Source organism: Poeciliopsis prolifica, unplaced genomic scaffold (genome assembly GCF_027474105.1).
Source record: "Poeciliopsis prolifica strain line A6 unplaced genomic scaffold, Auburn_PproV2 SCAFFOLD005, whole genome shotgun sequence".
NCBI lineage: Eukaryota > Metazoa > Chordata > Actinopteri > Cyprinodontiformes > Poeciliidae > Poeciliopsis > Poeciliopsis prolifica.
The window spans coordinates 13,681,424-13,702,486 of record NW_026562380.1 but is presented as its reverse complement, the minus strand read 5'-3'; the positions used below and the strand labels follow the sequence as shown (position 1 = coordinate 13,702,486).

The 21,063-nt window shown below is 40.9% G+C and overlaps 1 protein-coding gene across 10 annotated transcripts in view; it reads right to left on the bottom strand.

Annotated features, from left to right (window-relative positions):
* Positions 1–21,063, bottom strand: part of LOC129359710 (ankyrin-3-like) — a 91,744-nt gene that overhangs the window by 45,919 nt on the left and 24,762 nt on the right. For 5 of the 10 annotated variants that reach the window (XM_055029531.1, XM_055029533.1, XM_055029534.1 and 2 more), the window contains exons 2-21: positions 19,443–19,544; positions 19,233–19,331; positions 16,818–16,916; positions 15,964–16,062; positions 14,357–14,542; positions 13,506–13,529; positions 11,179–11,277; positions 10,312–10,410; positions 10,126–10,224; positions 9,359–9,556; positions 7,866–7,964; positions 7,671–7,769; positions 7,491–7,589; positions 7,215–7,412; positions 5,332–5,430; positions 4,112–4,210; positions 1,311–1,508; positions 985–1,083; positions 343–441; positions 29–127 (exon numbers count right to left, since the gene is read on the bottom strand). In XM_055029531.1, the coding sequence (XP_054885506.1) occupies positions 29–127; positions 343–441; positions 985–1,083; positions 1,311–1,508; positions 4,112–4,210; positions 5,332–5,430; positions 7,215–7,412; positions 7,491–7,589; positions 7,671–7,769; positions 7,866–7,964; positions 9,359–9,556; positions 10,126–10,224; positions 10,312–10,410; positions 11,179–11,277; positions 13,506–13,529; positions 14,357–14,542; positions 15,964–16,062; positions 16,818–16,916; positions 19,233–19,331; positions 19,443–19,544 (2,292 nt within the window). The remainder of the gene's footprint in view (positions 1–28; positions 128–342; positions 442–984; positions 1,084–1,310; positions 1,509–4,111; positions 4,211–5,331; positions 5,431–7,214; positions 7,413–7,490; positions 7,590–7,670; positions 7,770–7,865; positions 7,965–9,358; positions 9,557–10,125; positions 10,225–10,311; positions 10,411–11,178; positions 11,278–13,505; positions 13,530–14,356; positions 14,543–15,963; positions 16,063–16,817; positions 16,917–19,232; positions 19,332–19,442; positions 19,545–21,063) is intronic. The other 5 variants (XM_055029532.1, XM_055029538.1, XM_055029539.1 and 2 more) reach the window with 3 other exon arrangements.

Genomic DNA, 21,063 nt, shown 5'->3' with positions numbered 1-21,063 from the left:
TTTTGGCCGGTCTGCTCGGTGTTCGCACCACGGTGAGGTCGTTGGCCGAGGCTCCGTGCTGAAGCAGCAGGTTGATGATGTGGGTGTGGCCCTGCTGAGCTGCTTGGTGGAGTGGAGTGTAGCCGTTCTAGATGGAGACAGACACAGTGAAAACACTTGAACTGAAACAACTTCTTCTTTGGTGAATTGCGTTTGAAACTCGATGGAATGGTTAGGATTTCCTCCTCAGCTTAAACTGAGACTGATCTGTTGTTAAAAAAACTAAATAAAACATGAAATTGGTGCTGCTATAGATATCAAAGAGATTTAAAGTGACTGATACTGACTGCAACATTGGTTTACCTTCGTTTTGGCGTCGACTTTGGCGTGGTTCTGCAGAAGAAAGTTTGCCATCTTTGCATTGCCATAGTGACAGGCCACATGTAGGGGAGTGTATCCAATCTGCAGATGGAGGGACATGAAAAGGAAAGAAGACGAAAGGGAGAGAGGACGGAGTTATGGACGGTCAATAGAGGCAAGAAGCTGTATCATTTCTAACAGATATCTCTCTTTTCAGAAATATTTTGTTTAAAAATGTGGAAACATGTCCGTATAACCAAACTCTCAGCAGGCTTTTCAAAAAACCAGAACAATGCTTCATGTCTCATGTTGAGTTATGATTATGAGCACAACACTTAGAGATCAGAGCAGGAATGATCTTTATCCTATAGACATCTGTCCTGTCAGCACAAACGCTCCCCAAATAGCCTTCACCTGGGGCAGCTCAGCCCCAGCGCACACATACAGGTCGACTTTGTATGAGAATGTATTTGTTTGATGCAGAACTGGATGATCGGTCAACACTTTTTGCTTACTTGAAATGTTAAAACTCCAAGATAGAAAGAATGAAACAACAGCAAAAAACCCCCAAAAAACTACAAAACCCGAATAAGGCTAAAAAAAAATGTTTGTATTTGCAGACTGGACTGTTTGAGAGCGTTTTACCTTTGTTCGAGAGTTGACATCAGCCTCGTTGATTACAAGGATTTCTGCAACGTTGACCTTGTCTTCCTGAGCTGCGAGGTGCAGGGGCGTGAGCCCACTCTGTGTTAAATTAAAGTACACACACAATGCAACGCATGAACAAAAATGTCCTGGATGAAGCTCAGAACAGAATAACAGGAAACAACTCTTTAAGAAAAAGCAGTTCCAAAGATCCTACTGAAAAACAAAAATCTCACATTGTATGTTTTGGAATCGAAAGCTAAACATGTTCCTCCACATTTGTTTCAAACATCGGTTTACGTGTTGTAAAAACTGGCACCGGTCACCTTATTGCACACATTGACGTTAGCATTCTTGGCCAGCAGCAGGGACACGAGGTCCACGCTGCCCTCCTGCGCCGCCAGGTGAATTGGACTGATGCCCTGCCGCGTTACAGCGTTGGTGTCTGCGCCGTACTCCAGCAGTGTGGTCCCGATGTCCATTTGGTTCTTTTTGGCAGCGATGTGGAGAGGCGTGTAGCCGTTCTAGGACAAGAAAGGGGAATTAAAATATTAATTTGATGGAACTGCAGGTCATTTATATGATCAACCTCATTTTAATTTATGGTTCAGGTTTATAGTCAAGGTGACAAAAACATCTGAGATTTATTTTTCTCTATAATTTATCCATTTTATTCAGAATCATAAAATTGTCCTCACATTCAATGGATCAAAGTACAAAACCTTCAAAATGTAGATCAATAAAAAATATCATAAAAATTGACGGTAGATCAATAATAACTTATTTTTACTTGATCTAAAATTGTTGGATGGAGAAAAGTTCTGGGTCATTTCAAGATTTAGTAGACTGTCATTACTCAAAAGCTAATCAAAGATAATCCTAGAACTAAATTAATGAAGGAAGAAAAAAAAAACCTTGACACTGGTATTACACAAGGACAAAAGAAAAACTACAAATTCTATTAATTGTTAAAGTAGGTTGCAACATCTCAAAAACTGCAGGTCTTCTGTCAAATCAAAGTCACTTTACCCAGGTCTGACAATACGGGCACTGCAACGTTGACCTTGTCTTCCTGAGCTGAGAGGAAGACAGCACAAACGCTCCCCAAATAGCCTTCACCTGGGGCAGCTCAGGTGAAGGCTATTTGTTTGAAAAAGCCGTACATTTTCAAACAAATGTACAGCTTGCATTTGTTTGAAAATTTATCCTCCAGCATAACACCAGTAACAACTTGCCGGAAGCGCTTAAATATGTCAAAGTCAAGGATTTGGCCTATTAATGTGTCACTGGCCAAATCCTTGACTTTGTTTGTAACATTCTTTTTTTCTTATTGTCCACCATCACATTTATAAGATGCACAAGAACCTTTTCCATTTTTTCATAACTTAAACTGTGATATTAACCATAGCATAAAAAAAAAAAAAAATTTATGCTATGGTAAATGTTGGAGAAATTGTGATTTTATTTATCAATTATTTGTTATTCTCATTGATCTTTATAATGTATCTTTAATTGATGCTTTCCTTAAAGTTAATCTCATTATAGATTTAAGAATGTTTCTTGTATTGTTGATTTGCTCTGATTCCTTTCTCAGAAGGCCTCACTGACAGAGAGCAGAAACAAAATCTTCCTGCAGGTTTACCTCTTGGTGAAGAGCTCTGCTTCGGTTGAGTTGCTGGCCTCCAATAAAACCATCATTGCTAAGATCACTACATATTTTATTAATCTTTGTGCCTGAAAGGAGATTATCTAGTACAGAATGATTGTGTGTTAGTTAGTGAATTAACATTTTGACGCTGTAGCTGTGTGAAGAGTTGTTCCCCCTCCCTTTAGAGCTACAGCGTCCTTGTGATTAGGGATCCTAAAAATAATAAAAGAGAGGAGTAGACAAAATATGCTTCAGAGCGGTAGGAGATTGTAACTGAAGCACATCTCTGTCCGTTCTCCTCGCGAGAAAGAAAAGAATCCAACTCTTTTGTCTTTTCTGTCTTTGTTAATGTATGTTTAACAGGTGTTAACCCTAACAGTAAACCACCACTGTTTACCATAGCATGAGTGACACAATAGAACCGAGCCTTTCCTGAAGACACCGGACCACAAAAACCGCACCAACCCACACCAATCCAAGCTGCTCAGCAAAACAAGGCTTAAGTTAAATTAATTCCAGGTTTGAAACTCGAATCCCCATCTCTCATCTGATGGTCAATACTTATCAAAAGCGGACCTATTGAGAAACATTTTAGGATCTGCAACAGGGTCAGGTGTGGCAAAGGCTCTTTAATGCATGTTGGCTGAAATTTTCTCCTAAAATAGCTAAAGATGCTAATACTGGTTTTAGTGGTACCAGAATTAGCACTGCAGGGCACTTCATTGGGAGCTATAACGTTAGGGCTGATGAGTGTATCTTCCACTGGCAAAAACCGAGGAGGGTTTATTTAAATTTGTATGCAGCTTTAGGACCCAAAAAGTATCAAGGAGATTAAAGCTTAAAATAGAGCTAGTAAAAACGATTAAGAGTGTGTGCAAAAGGCATCTGTCACATTTGGTAAATTTAGATCACATTCTAAAAATATACAGATAAAAGCACACTATGTTTTTTTAACCTGGCCTCCTTCTAAAAATCAGCTCTGAGTTCATTTTCATGGGACCTTTCAATGGTTTTTGTTATCTGAGCGTGGAAATACACGTGATGTCGGGCTCTGAAAAAATGTACAGCTTGCATTTGTTTGAAAGATTATGCAGACAGACTCCTCCAGCATAACACCAGTAACAACTTGCCGGAAGCGCTTAAATTAATCCAAATGCACCCAATACACACCTGATATTTTATTATAAGCAAACAGAAAAAAAAAGACATGCAGGAAGGAATGACTGAGAAAAAGGAAATTGAAAAATAGTCTCTCAAGCGCTGCCATCCAGAGCAAATTGCATGGAGTATCACTAAACTATACATGGTTTCCTAGAAGTCACTGAAGCCACTATGCAGGAGCAAAGTCTGGCTGGCTGAGAAAATTCAAAGGAAGCCAATTATGAGATGGGATGACCTATCATTCTAAATCCAATCCACAATATATACATATATACATATATATATAAAAAAGCTATGAGGTAATGTTTGTGCAGATACCTTGGCGGCAGCATGAGGGGAAGATCCCTGATCCAGCAGCAACAGCGCCACTCTCTGATTATCGTAGTGAGCGGCTACATGCAGCGGAGTTAGCCCACTCTAAGACACACACACACACAACACACACACACACACACACACACACACACACACACACACACACACACACACACACACACGCACACACACACACACACACACACACACCACACACACACACACACACACACACACACACACATACAAACGGCATGCAAGACAGAATATTAGAAATCACTTAGCATGTATAATTAGAAACATGCTAATATAAAGTTAGAGCATCAAATCAACAGAATACGGAGAGAAAGCTGGATGTTAGCATCTGCAAAAAAAGGCAAATTAATGTGTCACTGACCAAATACTTGACTTTGTTTGTAACATTCTTTTTTTCTTATTGTCCACCATCACATTTATAAGATGCACAAGAACCTTTTCCATTTTTTCATAACTTAAACTGTGATATTAAATGAGGGACTCTGGACGCCCCACATTTAAAAGAGAAATAAAATATTATCACAGCATCATTTTAGGGGTTTACCTGTTTATTTTAAAATGCTCTACGGAGCTTATTACTGCACAATAACGATTTCAGTTCCCACACTGCAGCGTCAAACTGGTAAAACATGGCATTTATTAAAACATGTCATAACGAGGCCAACCTGGACGCATGTGAGGATAAATTTCAGGGTCAGAAAATAAAAACAGGAAGTAGGCCAGCTTTATTGCAGCTGCTGCCAAAATATACCAGAAATAACCTGTTGGGCCATTTCAAACATCTGCAGAATGACTCCAAACCGATCCTTAGAACCTGCTTAATGAAAGTGGAGTCGCCGTTTCCCCACACACTTAGCCTCGCTGAGTCGAATTGAAATTTATTTCCCCTGATATCATCTTAAGGTATCCCAAAAAAATGGGTAACAAAAACTGGAGCATCTATTGCTTGTATTGGATGGAGATCGAATATTGTCACTGCATATTATTCCCGACACTTTGTTGAATTAGAACAGGCTGTCACATCTGCTAAAGACTTTCAATCTTTTATTAACAAGTCAGAAACTTTAAGACCACCAGACCTGGACAACTTCTTCTATTTTTTGGGCCTCTATTTACCCTCTAGCAGCTTAAATACGGAAAGGTTTTGATCTTCATGAAAAGAAAAGGCAAGGTAATTTTGTCCTCACTTTTCCTGCAGCGTCAGGTGGGGCTCTCTTCTGAAGAAGCAAACTGGCCACCTCCATCTTGCCGTACTTTGCTGCTACATGCAGCGGCGTGAACCCCTTCTGTTGGACACAGAGCAAAACCGATCAGTGGACTTGAATACAATGTAAATAAAAAGAGAAGAAAGTTCATAGGATATTTTTGATACCTTTGTATATTAGTTTATTTTAGCAATATAGCGCTTCATATAACTCTAATCATCTGACCTAAGTCTAATCTAATGGTTGTGCCATAAAAGTAATGATGCACTAAGATTTATTTACTGAGGGTAAGATATCTGTTTAACAACAAGATAACACCACAGAAGAAGAGAGTCGCAATAACTCTAAGGTTTATAGAGATTGAATATGATTTGTAATTTTTTTTAAAACCACACATCTCACTTTTCATTGTCCAGTTCCATTAAAATGGTCGCAGCTGGAGCTTATAAAGCTTAGGTCAGGCGACTGTTTGAGAGAAACGAAGGCCAGTGAAGTATTTTTTTTTTCATTGGTGAGATGTGTTGTTTAACTCTTGCTTAGCTTTACTTGTCAGGATGGTCGGTCTAACTAAACACTGACATGATAATGAGCTAGGAAGGTCACTGAATGCAATTTGAGTCCAAATTTGACTAGTAAGTGGAAGCACACGGCTGCAAAAGCGATCTCAAAAAGCCCAGATGTAGATGACAATATAAGGGGAAGGGATTTTTATGGTTCAGTCTGAAAGTTTGAAAAGAAAAGGCCTGCGCTACCATGGTGGATGAATTAATTTGTGTTCTAATGTGAGGGGTGAAGTTATCGTGATCTGAGGCAGTCACATTAGGGAGATGAACGGTCGCACAATTTGATATAAGAATTATGATTCAAAAATGCTCATAAAATGTCACATTTAAGTAAAATGGATAATTAAAAACTGACTTAGGCTGTTGTGTAAAAATCAACAACAAAATGATTAAAGAACCCTAAACAGTTACTACCTACTTGAGATTTTTGTTTTGTCCTTTTATGACCAGAGTGATAATCAAGCTCGTGTCTGCTTTGCTGTTAGAAAGAATTAACTGCACAGAAGAAACAGCGGATCAAAAATGCCTCAGACAATGAGCCAAATATGCTACAAAATGAGCAGCACTCGGCTTCCTGTGTGTGTGTGTGCAGATATTTAAAGACATTTGGTCATATTTTCCAAAGGAATGTGGGACTCCCACAAATGCCCGCTTGCCCTGAAACACATGACCTCCTTTCTTTCTGACTGCCTACAGTCAGCATTCACATGACCTCCACACACAGTGAAGGAGAAGACAGGCTGCTGAAATGAGAGGCTGCTCAGTAAATATCACAAATTAACTAGTAGTTCCTGAAGTCCAATTCCTCTTCTCTTACATGCAGCTGCATCCATTTCTTGCCCGGTATCTGTGGGAGTCCCCAGAGGGTCCGAGTGAGTAAGTGTTAGTGAGACAGACCCCACTATGGGGTTCACTCTCCATTAATCTGCTCCACCGATCCAGGTGACCTTTAAAAACGCCCCTCAGCTACACATGGCACACTTCCACAAACCAGCTGCATTAATTCTTCTCCTCATCTCTTTTTTCTGATCTTGATCTCTGCCGCTACTTGGATATGCGGTCTGAGCTAGAACCAAAAATCATTATCATCTGCAGGAACAGTTTTAAATAACAGTGCAGTCACAATCCTAATGTTACAAATCCCCCCAAAATCCAATTGTCAGAATTGAAATTGGATGTGGAACAGAAAACAGAACAAGCAGCCCGGAGGCCTACTAGTGGGGAAGTGTGGTACTGAAACCGGATGACCTCCGTTCTATTTCCCCGAGTGTCTGCGTTTGACCTGACCTCTGTGGGATTTACCTTTGTGGCGGAGGAAAGTGAGGCACCGTTCTCCAGCAGCATGGAGGCGACGTCCTGGTGCCCTTCGCGGGCGGCCAGGTGGAGGGGCGTGTAACCCGAAGTGGTGGCAGAATTGGCAGAAGCACCACAATGCAGCAGCTGCTGGACGATGTCAACCTTTCCCAGCCGACTGGAGATGTGCAACGCTGTCTGGTCGTCCTATGCGCAGAGCGATGAGGTGACCCTTAGCGTTACTCAGTGGACTGAATAAATCACACCGAGGCGCTTTACACTGACCTTAGACTTGGTGTCCACCTTGGCTCCGTTCTTCAGCAGATAACGAACTACATCTGCCTGGCCAGCCCTCGCCGCCATGTGGAGAGCCGTTTCCCCTCGCTAGAGGACACAAACACAACGTGTTTCAAATCAAAGATGGACAAAACCACAATCAGCACCATTTAGATATCATCCACTCACAACGTTGGTGGCGTTGGGTGACGCTCCGTGGCGTGTCAGTGCGTGAACGATGTTCTCGTGGCCCATGAAGGCTGCCACGTGGATCGGCGTCAGGCCGGACTGCACAGAAACAGTAACGATTCAAACATCATGTCAAGCTTGAAGAGCAAAACAAATCAGATTTTGTTAGAACTGCGCTCCGGCTTGCTGTTGCACCTCTGTTACGGCCTGTATGGACGCTCCGTGCTTCAGCAAAAGCTCCATCACTTTTACTCTGTTCTTCTTGCAAGCGATGTGAAGTGGAGTGAAGCCGTTCTAGACAGGGAGAAAATTAATGCTACACTGACATCTAGTCAACATTGGAAGTTTTACAGTTACAAAAGAGATTGTTTATTAGATGAAAGAAAGAAAGAAAATGACCACTTAGGAAAATAAATGTGGTGAAAAGGTCAGCTGGAAATAAGTAAGTGAGGACTTCAGGAGGAATTAGGTTTATTTTTTTAAGTTATAAGTTCAACAGTGGAAGCACCTTAAATAACCTTTTTAAGTCTCTTTTTTCTTCCAGTTTTGAATGTCACATCAACAAATTGCTGATTTAAACAGAAACTTGAGTAGTCCAGCCACATTTTTCAATATTACTTTTGTTTTGTTTCGTTTTTTAGTCAAACTGAAAAATATACACCACAACAAAAGTCTAAAATTGGAAATCTAAAATAAGATTTGGCTTCTATGCAAACAAAACAAAACAAAAAAACAGAGTTAATTTTGGGCTATATGAACAGGCACACAGGCTGGTGCATTAATATTTGTATTGACTATTTGTCCAAAAACTAAATTCCAAAATTGAAAAAACTCAAATCTCAAAAGTGATCAAAGCAAAATAAAATAAACTCAAATAGTCAATACTGTGCATCGTGGGTTCTGGTTTACGCAGTCCAAAACAAAAGGGTCAAAACAGTCAAAATGCAGCTCTTTGTTTACTTTATTCAGTTTTTAGCTAAAAACAAGTTACAGTCTTCGGATAAATCTGTTCTAACTCCTGCACCTGAATAAAGTATCTCACTGATAAAACTGACTGACTGATGACAGACGACAGGTAAAAAACCATAAGACCACCCACGTGACTAAAGACTTATCTAAACTCTACATTTTTATACTGTGAAACACACCCACTTCCCAAACTGAAATCAATTAACAATTAAGTTAATTACTAACCACAAAACCTATTTAGAAACAACAAAATAAACATTCTAATTATAAATCAACTAGAAAATAAACCAATAAAAACAAACTAAATAATCTACATTCTAAACTTTAACTGAAAAAATGGAGAAATAGCTCCTACAATATTTAGGTAAATATCCCTTAAGTTAAGGCTCAACCATTTTCCCGCCGACTAGCTTTCTGGTTGGATGTGTACCTTTTCTAGGCCGTCTGTAAGGGAAGTTGAACTGGTCTATTTTCAAAAAGCAACTGAAGTTAAGACTTTTTCAAAGACCCTTCAGGAGGTCTTCTGAAACTATTGAGACATATTTGTGATCAGAGTTCAATTGAAACACCAAGTTGGGTTTATGATTCAACTATTTGGCCTGGATTGTCATGCCAGATTAAGAGAATGCATCAAAATAACTTGCTTTTGGTTCACAAACTAAAATTCAACAGTCGTATTAACTCGTTTTGAACACAGTTTGCTCCAACATCGTCCGTACCAGAGCTTTTGCATTCGGATTGGCCTTCTTGTCCACGATGAGTTTGGCCACCTTGTAGTGGCCGCAGTGCGCGGCGACGTGCAGCGCCGTCAGGTAGTCGTTGGTGACGTCGTCCACCGGCACGTCGTGCTGCAGCAGGAGCTGGACGCAGTTCAGGTGGTCCCCCTGAGTGGCCATGTGCAGCGGCGACAGCCCGTTCTACAAGGCGTCGGAGAGAGGCAGAGAGAACAGAGAAGGAGAGGGGAGGAGACGGAGAGATCCAGACAAAGAGAGAGAGAGAAAAGAAAAAAACAAACAAACAGACACACGCAGACAGACACGTACACAGGTGGACAGACAGACACAGGCAGTTAGGACGCAGCCGTGCGCTTGCACAGGTAAAACTGTGAAGGAAGTTGCTGTTACAGAAGCATTGTTATAACGAGGTCATTACAACAATGTCTATGGTGTTACACTGGTTGTCCTGCGCGGTCAAACGGCAGGGTTTACGCAGCGAGGACAGGCTGTTCTGGAGAAGTCGCACAGACGTTATGGAGACAATGCGACAACCCTACAGCAACAGCTCTGCTGTCTGATTGGATAACAGATTTCAAATCGCTCTGTGTGATCAGAGGAGCTGATTGAAACAAACGTGTCAGTGTTATTGATGAAGGTATGACTTACTGAGACCTTATTTTTTAACAGCCAAGAACAATTGCGATGTCTTTCTGACCTCTTCCTTTAACGAGCAAAGCATCGGCTCACAAAGTTATGGTTCAGGTAGCTACCTTGGTCTTGGACAGGATGGGCGCTCCTCGGTCCAAAAGGATTTCTACCACCTGCTCGTGCCCGCTCCTCGCTCCACAATGTAGAGGCGTCAGGCCATCCTGAAAACATATAAACACATAAATATTCATTACAGGGTCTTTCATGGATAAATTTACTATTTTTATGGAAGGAAAGTGTAATCTGACCTTGGTCTTTGCATCTATTTTGGACCCTCTGTCTAGTAGTAACTTCACCATGTTGCTGTTGCCCCTTTTCGATGCCACATGAAGCGGAGTGATGTCGTTCTAATAGAAAAATAGGAACGTCTCTATAAATATTTAACCACAAATTGATTTACCTCTGATCGGCCAACAGCACCAGTTGAATGAAACTGTAATTAAAGCATTTAATCATTAGCCATTTCTCATTTAACCAGCAATTTCAAGAATTAAACAACCATAGGCCGACCCTTAGTGAAAATAAATGATGTAAATTAAAAACAAAAACAAAGCATCTGCTGAGTCTCTTCCTTGGGTGATTCTAACTATCCCTTCTGCTCTAGACGTGTAATCAGTGTCAAAATCAGCACAAACACCAGCGACCTCTTAAAACAGCCAGTAATTAGGCCCCTATTAAATATGGTGCAGGCAACATCTGATGAGGGAGAGGATTTGGTTGCACTTGGCCTCAGATCTAATAGTGTTGCTGTGGAAAATATTTATAGGATTATTTTGGAGGAACTAAGCAGCTTGTGCAGAGTAAAACCTATAAAATATACAAGAAATGCAAAACGGCCATTAAAGAGGTAGAGTTTGATTTTGTCACACAGTGTGACCCATGTTGCATCAAAGTGGTAAAGACGACCTTTTGGTTTATAGTCGTCTTTTTTCTGATGCAGTGGATTTTATTTTCATATGACATTCCACGCTGTCAATATTGCTAACGAAGTAAACGTTTAGAAACGAAAAGAATTTCCTTGTTACTCTGTTGCCTGAGCTTGCTTGTCTCTCTATTGAAAGCTGGTAAAAGTCGGTAATACTTCCACCAGACACCAGAGGGTAGAATAAACTCACTCGAGCCATGAAGTCCACAGCAGCCCCTCGGTTAAGCAGCAACGTGGCCACGTTAATGTTGCCATAATGAGCTGCGATGTGCAGGGGGGTGAAGCCGCTCTGAGGATTGAGGGGGGGAGGAGGAGGAACACAACCAGACAAACAGATGCATTATGTTAGAAAATAATTCAAAAGGATATTCAAAAGGATCTCAGTCTTTGTCTACATTAAACAAATTCATGATCACCAACATTTGACGTTTTCTCTAAGAGAAAGTCTGTACAGATGCATTACACATGGGTCCAGATACATGCTTATCAATATTAACGCCTTCCCTGTCATAGATATGTGTCTTTAAGAGCTGATGGTATAAAATCTAAAGCAGAGCTTGAAATGTTTTAGACTTTTCTTGAATGAAAAGAAAATTATTTCAAAAATAAACCACAGTTGTTCATCTCCTTATTTGCCTCTATGAAGGTTTATTCTGTTGGGCTTACATAGTACTGCTTAATTTATATCGATGTTTTATCTTTATCGTCTTATTATCATGTATTATCAATTATTATTTGTTTTGTCTGTCTAAATAATTAGATCATTGTGAATACGCGCCTCTGGATGGTTTTATGTCCATCCTTCTGTTTCAACATCTATAAATTCATGTTTATGAAAGTTGCTCTATAAATAAAGCTTGAGTGACCGATTAAACTTTTTGACATGCTGACCATTTTGCTGCTGAAGACCACTACGCTAGAAATTAACTTCAAATCCAGTTCTTTACATTTTAAACGGCAGGCATCATGAAAGATTACATTGTTAGTTAAAACTGCTGAAAAAGCCAGAAAAAAAAACAAAAGAACAAAAGAACTGGCAAGCAAATGACAATTTTTAGGTACTAAAATCAAATTGATTGCAACTCTACAGTTGCAATCAATTTGAAATGCTTTTAATTGATATTTAAACATAAAACTGTCATCTGATCCTTTGAAAAATTGTGAGTTAGTGATAAATTAATCGATCCATCGCAAGCACTTCAGCAATCTGAAAATTATGCACATTTGTTTACCACGATGCTCAAGCTTCGGGTCAGCAAGGCCATTTTTGGGTGAATCATATCAGTTGACTGTCAGGCCTACCAAAGGCAGGAATAAAGCAAAATGGGCACACACAGGAGGTGGCCACCTGGCTTTGGTGTGACGCAGAAGCTGTGTCATGTTTGTTGCTTTGGTCCCATGCAAAATGCTTCCAAGTGGACGAATTTAGGACAGGAGGTGCAGTGCCTTGCGAAAGTATCCATGTCCTTTAACCATTTTATTGTTTTATGAGCAAAAACTGACAAGGGATTGCCATGTCAGTATATTTCTTCTGGATTTCATTTGATAGACCAAGATGTAACAGAGCAGCACTGTGAAGTGGAAGGATGATTATTGTTTCCAAGATTTTTAAGCAGATGAAAATACAGGAAGTGTGACTTACACCTATATAACTGCTGTACGTTCCGCCTCTGTGTAATCAATCTCAGAATAAAAATAGTTGATATTTCAAGTATGAGCAGATCTGTCATTGTAAAATACAAATCTGTTGTTAAAAAAGTCTTGATGTGGTGCCATGAACATTTCAGCAAACATGCAAACCAAGACGTGTGGCACATTAACTACACAGTGAAACACGGTGGTGGTTGCATTATGTTTTGGGCTTTTTAAGGATGTGCTGGTTCATCGCATAAAACTGCAATAAATCGCACTAAAGTCAAAGTGTGAAACGGTTGAGCGAATCCTTTTGCGAGGCACTGTATGCTAAAGACCGAGTTCTTCTGTTCTACCAACAGACCGAGTGGCTGTTGCTAGACAGCGAGACGTTTTGCAGCTGATAGGGATTGCCATGCAAGTTATAGACACACTGCAGCTTTTCAGTGGATGATAACCACTTCTCATGCGGTCACTGGTTATCATGTAGATCAGTTTCATGGACATTTCTGTCAACATTCACAAATCATTTGCCAAAAAGAGAAACCTTGGACATGTTTGGACACCATGAAACCCTTTAAATCAAGGAAAACCTTGATACCCAAGCCTCTAGCTCCAGATTTTTCTTTTCCTTTTACATTTTGGTATGAACATGCTTTTATTATTTTTTTTACTTTGACTCTTCTTCATGAGTTGAGGTATACACCATAATGAAGCAATGAAGAGGAGGAAGACACGAGCTAAAATGGAGAACAGTGGGATATAATATAGGGCTGCAGAAACACAACTGCATCAAGTCGGGGGCAATAAATTTGTTGTTTTATTTGTTTTTTATGAACTGTAATGAGGAAACTACATAATGTACATATACATATATATGTGTACCTCTGTTGTTCTATTCACCATCATCTACAAAGTCAGCCAAAAGAAGAGAAAATGGGCAGTTAGTGAGAAAAAAAAGGCAGAAAAGGCAAAGAGGAGAGAAGGAGCTCAGTGAGAAATAATGCACCCTGAATCAAATTCGCATGAGATTTCCTGCTTGAGATCAGTAGCTTACAATAATATACCTGCAGAATCGTGTTGAATTTATAGCACTTTGAAAACATTCAAATAGTTTTTTTTAATCAAGATGACTATAAACATCAAAAAAAGTACAAAAAAAGAGTCATAACTCAAGATCTTTGCAAAGTAATGCACTTATGATGCATTTTATGTGCTTGGAGATCGGATTTTCAAAATTCCGGTTTGAAATACAACAAAAGCTCCTCCTGAAATCTTGACTGGGACGATCAGACATCCTTAAGTCATCCTAAATTCAGAATTCAATATGGCTGCCATGCATCAAAAGGTCCAGAATGTTGATGGTATGTACTAATAGTCCTTTGGAGGTTTGTAACGCCATTAGTAGGTTTTTTTTGTTCATTGTATGAACACATAAAATTGAAAACAATGACCATTATCACACTTATTGTCTCGTATTAGTCAACACCAAAGCAGAGAGCAAATCAGGGTCCCAATCCGTAATCAAGTTTCCTCAAAATCACCTTACTTCTTTCTCCTTTTTGCCAGAAATAAAAATAATATAAATAATTGCAACAAATTCCAATAACAAGAAAGAAAAGAAGGCAAGAAACAAAACAAATAGAAAAATGCAGTCATTTGAGTTCAAACAAAAATCTGGCATTAACCAGCCGACCGAAGGCCCCGGATCAGAGCTGAACTTCCCCAGTGCTCACCTTGGACTCCACATCGGCGTTGTGGTCGTTCTGCAGGAGCAGGGCCGCGGCCTTGGTGTCGTCCTTGCGTGCGGCGATGTGCAGGGCAGGCAGACGCACCTTGCCCTTTGTATCGTTCTCCAGCAGCAGGGAGACCACCTGGTCATGGCCCTGCTGCAGGGCCACCGCCAGAGGGGTGAAGCCATCCTGCAGACGAGGGGACAGAGAAGGTCACCGATGCCAAACAGATAAACGCTTCACTTAGAGATGCAATGGATGAAGAGTGGCAGGTTGATGGTAGTGAAGCAGGTTTTAGAACAGAAGACGTAGAAATGTTGCTTGCACATTTTTACACGTCTGACTTGCTGTTTGAATGCAGCGCAAAAAAGACACAAAATATAAGTTCAGCAAATGAAGTCATGCTTGATTTGATCCCCAAAGTACAGGAAGATACAATCTGTTGGCTATAGATACATAACAGCTTAATTCTCCACCAGGATAGTTTCATTAGCAATAAGATCTTACTCTGCTAAGAAAACTGAATAACTGTCTCTCTTGATTGTGTAAACATTTAATATAGCAACGCATTCAGAGTAATCCAGTGTTGTCACAATGAGTTTACTAAATTTAAACAAATGGCAGTCCGTCTGACACCTGTGCCCACAGCAAACAATTTCTACAAACTCGGGGCCAGATGAAATATTTACAGAAATCCTTACTGATAATTTCACAGAACCTCAGTTTATAAAAATTTGAACCGATACTTTGAAAGCTCTTGAATGATTACAACTGGTGGTGACATATTTCACACTAATCCTGCAAAACTGTGATGGGGAAAACAAATCCATAATTAATGATCTGTAATACTTTCCAGCAAATCAAGAAGCTGGATTTTTCATTATTTGCTAACTTTCTTGAAATATAGCATCATTGGATCACATGGTCCATTCAGCTCATCAGATATGTCACACAAATACAGCTGATTCAGTGGTTCTTTTAAATATATACCTATCAGGGTGTGTGTATGTATGTGTGTGTGTGTGTCAGAGGGACGTCCCATTTTGTAGATAGCTACTGCCTCCTGTATAAGCACTAGCAGCTACTTATCACTGTTTGTGTGTTTGAGTCCCACAGACTGAGTGGCGTTAAATCGCGGCAGCAGCGGTGGAGGAGAGACAGCAAGCAGAGCCGACCACGTCTTGTGACCGACTCAAGGTCACTCTGCCTCCACCAACATACGCTGCCGATCAATGAGGCTCTGCCATGGCTCTCAGGAAGAGATGAAGAGGTGGAGGTGGGGAGAGAGAGGGAGTGGGAACAGGAGGACAGGAGGAAGCAAACAGAGTGATGATGTGAGGCAGAGAGGATGAGGGAAAACACCATGGCAGCAAACAGCCCAGAGGACGGAGGGACATACGGAGACACAGGAAGGTGCGGAGCGAGTGGGTGGGACAAGAAAAGGGAGGAGGGGGAGGAAACAAAAGGAGCAGAGGAACGTGGTTAGTACAACAGCTGTGAAGACCACAAGTGACTGAGCCAAACCCACGGAGACGAACTGTACGACAGCACTGACACAGAAACACACCACCGAACCGGCGTGTGAGTAGAACGTACGCACACACGTTTACCTCGGTGGCGATGCTCTGGCTGGCGTTGTTCTCCAGAAGGAACCGCACCACCTCCAGGTGGTTCTCCTGCGCTGCCATGTAGAGAGGGGTGAAGCCATTCTGCACAGCCCAGAGTCAAAAAACCACACAGGCACAAAAGCAGATACAGTTACACACAGGTCAACACAACACAAGATCACTGGATCTTCAACCAAATAATTCATTTCAGAAAAATATCAGCAGCTATGTAAGATGAATGAAGCTATGTTTTGTTCAGATTCATCCAATATTTCTGACAACATCAGTGTTAAATATCAAGCCAAAAGAACATCATCACAAACACTCTTAATGTAATACTTGTGTGTTGTTTTTGGATCTATCTGCTGTAACAAAGGAATGTCCAACCTCAGTTCTTAAGAGACACTGTCCTGCAACTGCTAAATGCATTTGTGCTTTAGCATTCTTCAATCAAATAAGAAAAAAGCCTCTTTCATGCCATTAAAGTACTACAGAGGTGTGGAGCATTTAAAAGCTGCTGCATGGTGTCTCTCAAGCAGGGAGCTGGAGACCCCTGCTTCAAGAGAAGCAGTCAGACTTCTCGTCACTTCTCACCTTGACAGAGTTAAATGTAAAATGCACGGACAGCAGTTTTCCGCAGAGGCCTAGTTGGCAATTTGCCACCTACTGTCAGTAAAATCCTTTCCACTGAGTGATTCCCACAATGTCAGTGACTGCCTGATACACTATCAGGCCCAACAAATGTGTGCATCACTGGAAGTGTGATTACATTATACTGGCTTCAGGTCAACGAAGCAGGGGCACCTTAGTTTTTTTTTTGGTTTATCTGTAGGCGAATGTTTGTGCGCGTGTCCCACCTGAGATTGTGCATTGACGTTGGCTCCATTGGTAACCAGCTCTTTGACGACTTCCGCCTGGCCAGCCAGTGAGGCTATGTGCAGAGCAGTGTTTCCTTTCTGGATTACACACAACAGCCAAGGGAATGCACGTTAAGCTCTGGCCCACCTGTTCCACCATTTTTGCTCTTTGTCACCGTAGGTCACATCCATTCGCTCTAGTAAATCCCATCCTGACCAATCACATGCTTGAACTGGTATTTGGGGACTCTGGCATCCCCCTGGCCGCACTGCCAGCAATGTGTCACTTCCGATCCCGACGTCCCACACGTAAATGAGACCTGGCCTAAAAATAAAACCTCACCAGCCTTCTACGAATGTGTCCGGGTCAGAGTGAAGGCAGGACTGACCCTCACATTGTCCTCTGGCTATCTGATATGGAATGTGCTTGTGACAAAACAGTGATTGCTCACGTTTACCACATTCAGTCACAGTGAAATCAAGCAGACATCTGATATTCAAAGCAGACTCCGAAAAGGTACAAGTTATAGCTAGTGACTTGACCACTTGAAATGCTATTACAACTACAAGCTTCAATTGCAATCCTATGGGAGAGAGCAAAATCAATTTAGAGCAACATATAATTGCAGAAATAGTGGAAAGAATACATTGTAGACATTTTTTTTTTGCAAATGAAAAGTCTGCAAAGTGCGCCATACATTATTTAACAAATCAAAGTCGAGCACGACATTGTATTTTCTCCCCAAATAGAGCAAAACAATGTCAGAAGGCTGGCGACACACAACAACAGAAATCTCTAAGTCAAGGTATCCTCTCTGCTGCCCACAAAGCTGAGCCAAATCCTAACATCTGATGACATTAAGATGCACGCAACATCCAAACTAATCCCTACGAATCCTCAGGGTCACAGTACAGAGATATTTTAATTGGAGATTTTCTCCTTGATCTTAAATATTTTATTGCGTCTCATGTTTATGTCAGCACCAGGCGAGCGGCCCGGGGCAGAGACACCGAACCAGTCGACGAAATGGGAATAAAAAGCCTTCAAGGTACAAATGTGAATAATGTTTCCGTTGGCTCCGCTTCTGAACCCTTTTCAACGTCAGAATAGTGATGTGATATTTTTTTGAGTATAGGATATCTATTTATGCAGCATATAAAGTATCCTGCCTCCGCGCCTTTTGTTTGACTTGCTTTATGCAGTGGTATGGAAATTTTTTTCCTTTTACTGTTTTTTATATTCTGTTGTTTTTTGGGGGGCTCACTTAAATGTTTTTTAAAAAAACAAGCTGTAATGTCAGACAGGCAACCCACATAAATACAAAAAGCAGTTTTGAAATGATTTCATTTTCTCTAGGAAGACGTGAAGCCAATCCGACTTCATGTGAAAACTATATTTTGAAACCTTTGGTGAAAACATTTACCATGTAGTAGCTGGTATTGACTCTTTCATATCTCTGAAGAGGAAATATTGCCTCACTGTTCTTGACAATTTTTTATTAAGGTCATGGACTAAAGTCTACACTTAATTTTCCGTTTATAGCTGGTACTGCTCGCATATTCTGTTACAAAAGCTACATTTTTGTGAGAGCAAAATTAAAATCCGAAAGCTGGACAATTTATGGTAAAATGAAATTCACGGTTAAATCAGTTACATTAAGTTTTCCAAGTTCTGGTGCAGTACACTCTAATTTCTGCTGTACACACTTTCATATTTCTGTAGGTACGTTACACTTTTCCCAAAATGTCTAGGGGATCATCAAGATGTTTTTTGGTAAATTTGAGACGAGCCTTAGTGAGTTTTTCTTTTTGTTTTGGTCAGCAGTGTTTTTTGTCTCGGAGCTCTCCACTGCATGACATTTCTTCCATCTCTTTCTTATTGCTGAATCACAAACGCTGACCCTTAGTAAGACATGTTTTTTTTTTTATGTTTTGGATTCATTTCTGACCTCTTGGATGAATTATTGATGCACTCTTGGAGTAAGTTTGGTGAGTTCACCAATGTCCTGGGTTTTTTCCGTTTGTTATAGCTTTCACCGTGGTTCACTGGAGTCCTCAGAAATGGCTTTGTAACACTTTCGAGACTGATAAACATCTATTACCCTACTTCATGCAGTCAGACTGTTCTTAATGAACTGATTTATTGATCCTACAGCCCTGGTAGTAATTGGTTTCAGCTTTCTCAAATGTTACTAAATACTGAGACTTTATGATTTTGTAAGTTGAAACTGCATTTTGTAAAAAAAAGCCATGTGCCTTTTAATTCAACTGATCAGACTGAATATGCATAATGATATAAATGTAGCCCTTGGCACAGGAAATCCCTAGGGCCTCATTAATTAGAGATTCTGCTTTGAACTCTAACAAAGGCGGCCATGTTTTGCCCACTTTCATGCCAGGCTGGGCGTGCCTTACCTTTGTGGCTGCATCCACAGTGGCTCCGAGCTTCAGCAGCTCAGCAACAACCTCTACATGTCCCTCTTTGGAGGCCAGATGAAGAGCGTTCAGGCCATTCTGGGGGAGAAACATTATTTTGAGTCGTTAGAGCTGCACAGTCTGTTTTATCTTTTCTTTACAGATGAAATCAGACGTTTGGACGAAGGCTGGCATTTCCGTGAAACATACCTGATTGCAAATATTAATCTCAACTCCAGACTTGAGGTAGTCAAGGACTTTTTCAAGGTTCCCCGCCCGGGCAGCTCGCAGGTAACTAGCATTACTGTCAGACTGGAGAAAACAGGAGAAATAAAAACAAAGTAAAAAAAAAAGAACAAAAACAAAAGAGGAGTGATGCGAGGTAAATATCCAACTGACTCTGTTGGAAAAAAAAAGTACATTCAAAAAACAAAAGCAGAAGCATCACTGTACCAGGTAGAACTCTGACATTATTTCTCAGGGATCTGATGGCATCTTGACAAAGGCAAAAAAACAAAAAACAAAGTCAGCATCCACAGAAAGTCACGGTAAAGGAATCCATTTGTGTCCACCAGCTAGCATTTCGAATCACATTTTAAGAAGTCCTCCTCATCCTGCCATCTCAACAGTCCGCCATCGGGTCCCACACTATCTGTTGTTTCAGCTTTGCTCCATCCAAATGTCTGTGATTCCCCAGCGTCGGAAGTTCAGCGACCGGGTGGTCCTCCCAGCTGCCACAGAGCCCTCCTCTTTTCCATGCAGTTCTCCAGCGAAGCAGTCACTGTGCAACGAAGAGCAGCGCACCCTCTACTCTGCTCGGCTGTCCTTTATCCCAATACAAAAATAGGGCTTTGCACACCAAAAAAATGATGAGGTAAGCATGTTCGTACCCCTGTTTAACAAATGTGGAGAGTACGAGGGGGTATGGAAGAGGAGAAGAGAGCCGGAGAAAAAAAACAAAGACATGGAGAAGGCTAAAAAAAGAATCAAAGGTTGCACTTCTTGTCTGTATCTATGCTGCCTCCCAGGACATTACATTTGACATGAAATGACACAAAGCAAACTCTGCACATTTTCCCCCCTCTTCTTAGCAGCAGCAACATTGCAAGGAATATTTTGTAAAACTCAGCAGCGGAGTTGCTGAGATCAGGAGGGGGTCGGGGAAGCTCCTTTATAACAGAAGCTTAAAGTCCAAATTTCTCTGAATTATCAAAAGGTCCAGACCTGCTAAATTTAGCCTCGCACCCAGAGAAACTTGGAAGAAACTGGACAATCCAACACTTTATACTCCTCCTCCTCCTTCCCCCTTTCTGCTAAGTTTGTCCTGAAATAACAGTGGCTCAGAGCCAAATTGTGACCACGCAAAACATCCAGCATCAGAGTTTTCCACTAACAATCTGTAAATAAAAGTGCAGGAGGAAATATATTGGCGGTCGTCCGTTCATGGGCAGACACGCAAATTAATGGCAAATGAAGCCACGCTAACTGGAACCAGTCATTTCCTGATTACAAGAAACCATTAAGCCAAATGTCGTATCGCTGCAGACCATCAGCTGGCATGTACACATTTGTTCTTCCTTTTTTTCCATATCCTCAACTCTCAGAGGACGGTTTGATGGATCGCTAATGATGTCTCTGCTCTCACGGCTGTGAGAAAAGTCAGGATTCAGGCCTGAGTGCCGATCATGTCAACAATAAAACCCGCTAACATTTAAATGTATGAGTGGTTCAGAGTCGATCAGTGAAGCCAAAACAAGACATGTTTTCATCAAGACTGCAGCAAGATGACGCCCTCCAAACATAATTAGTTACACTGCGGATCAGAAAGTTT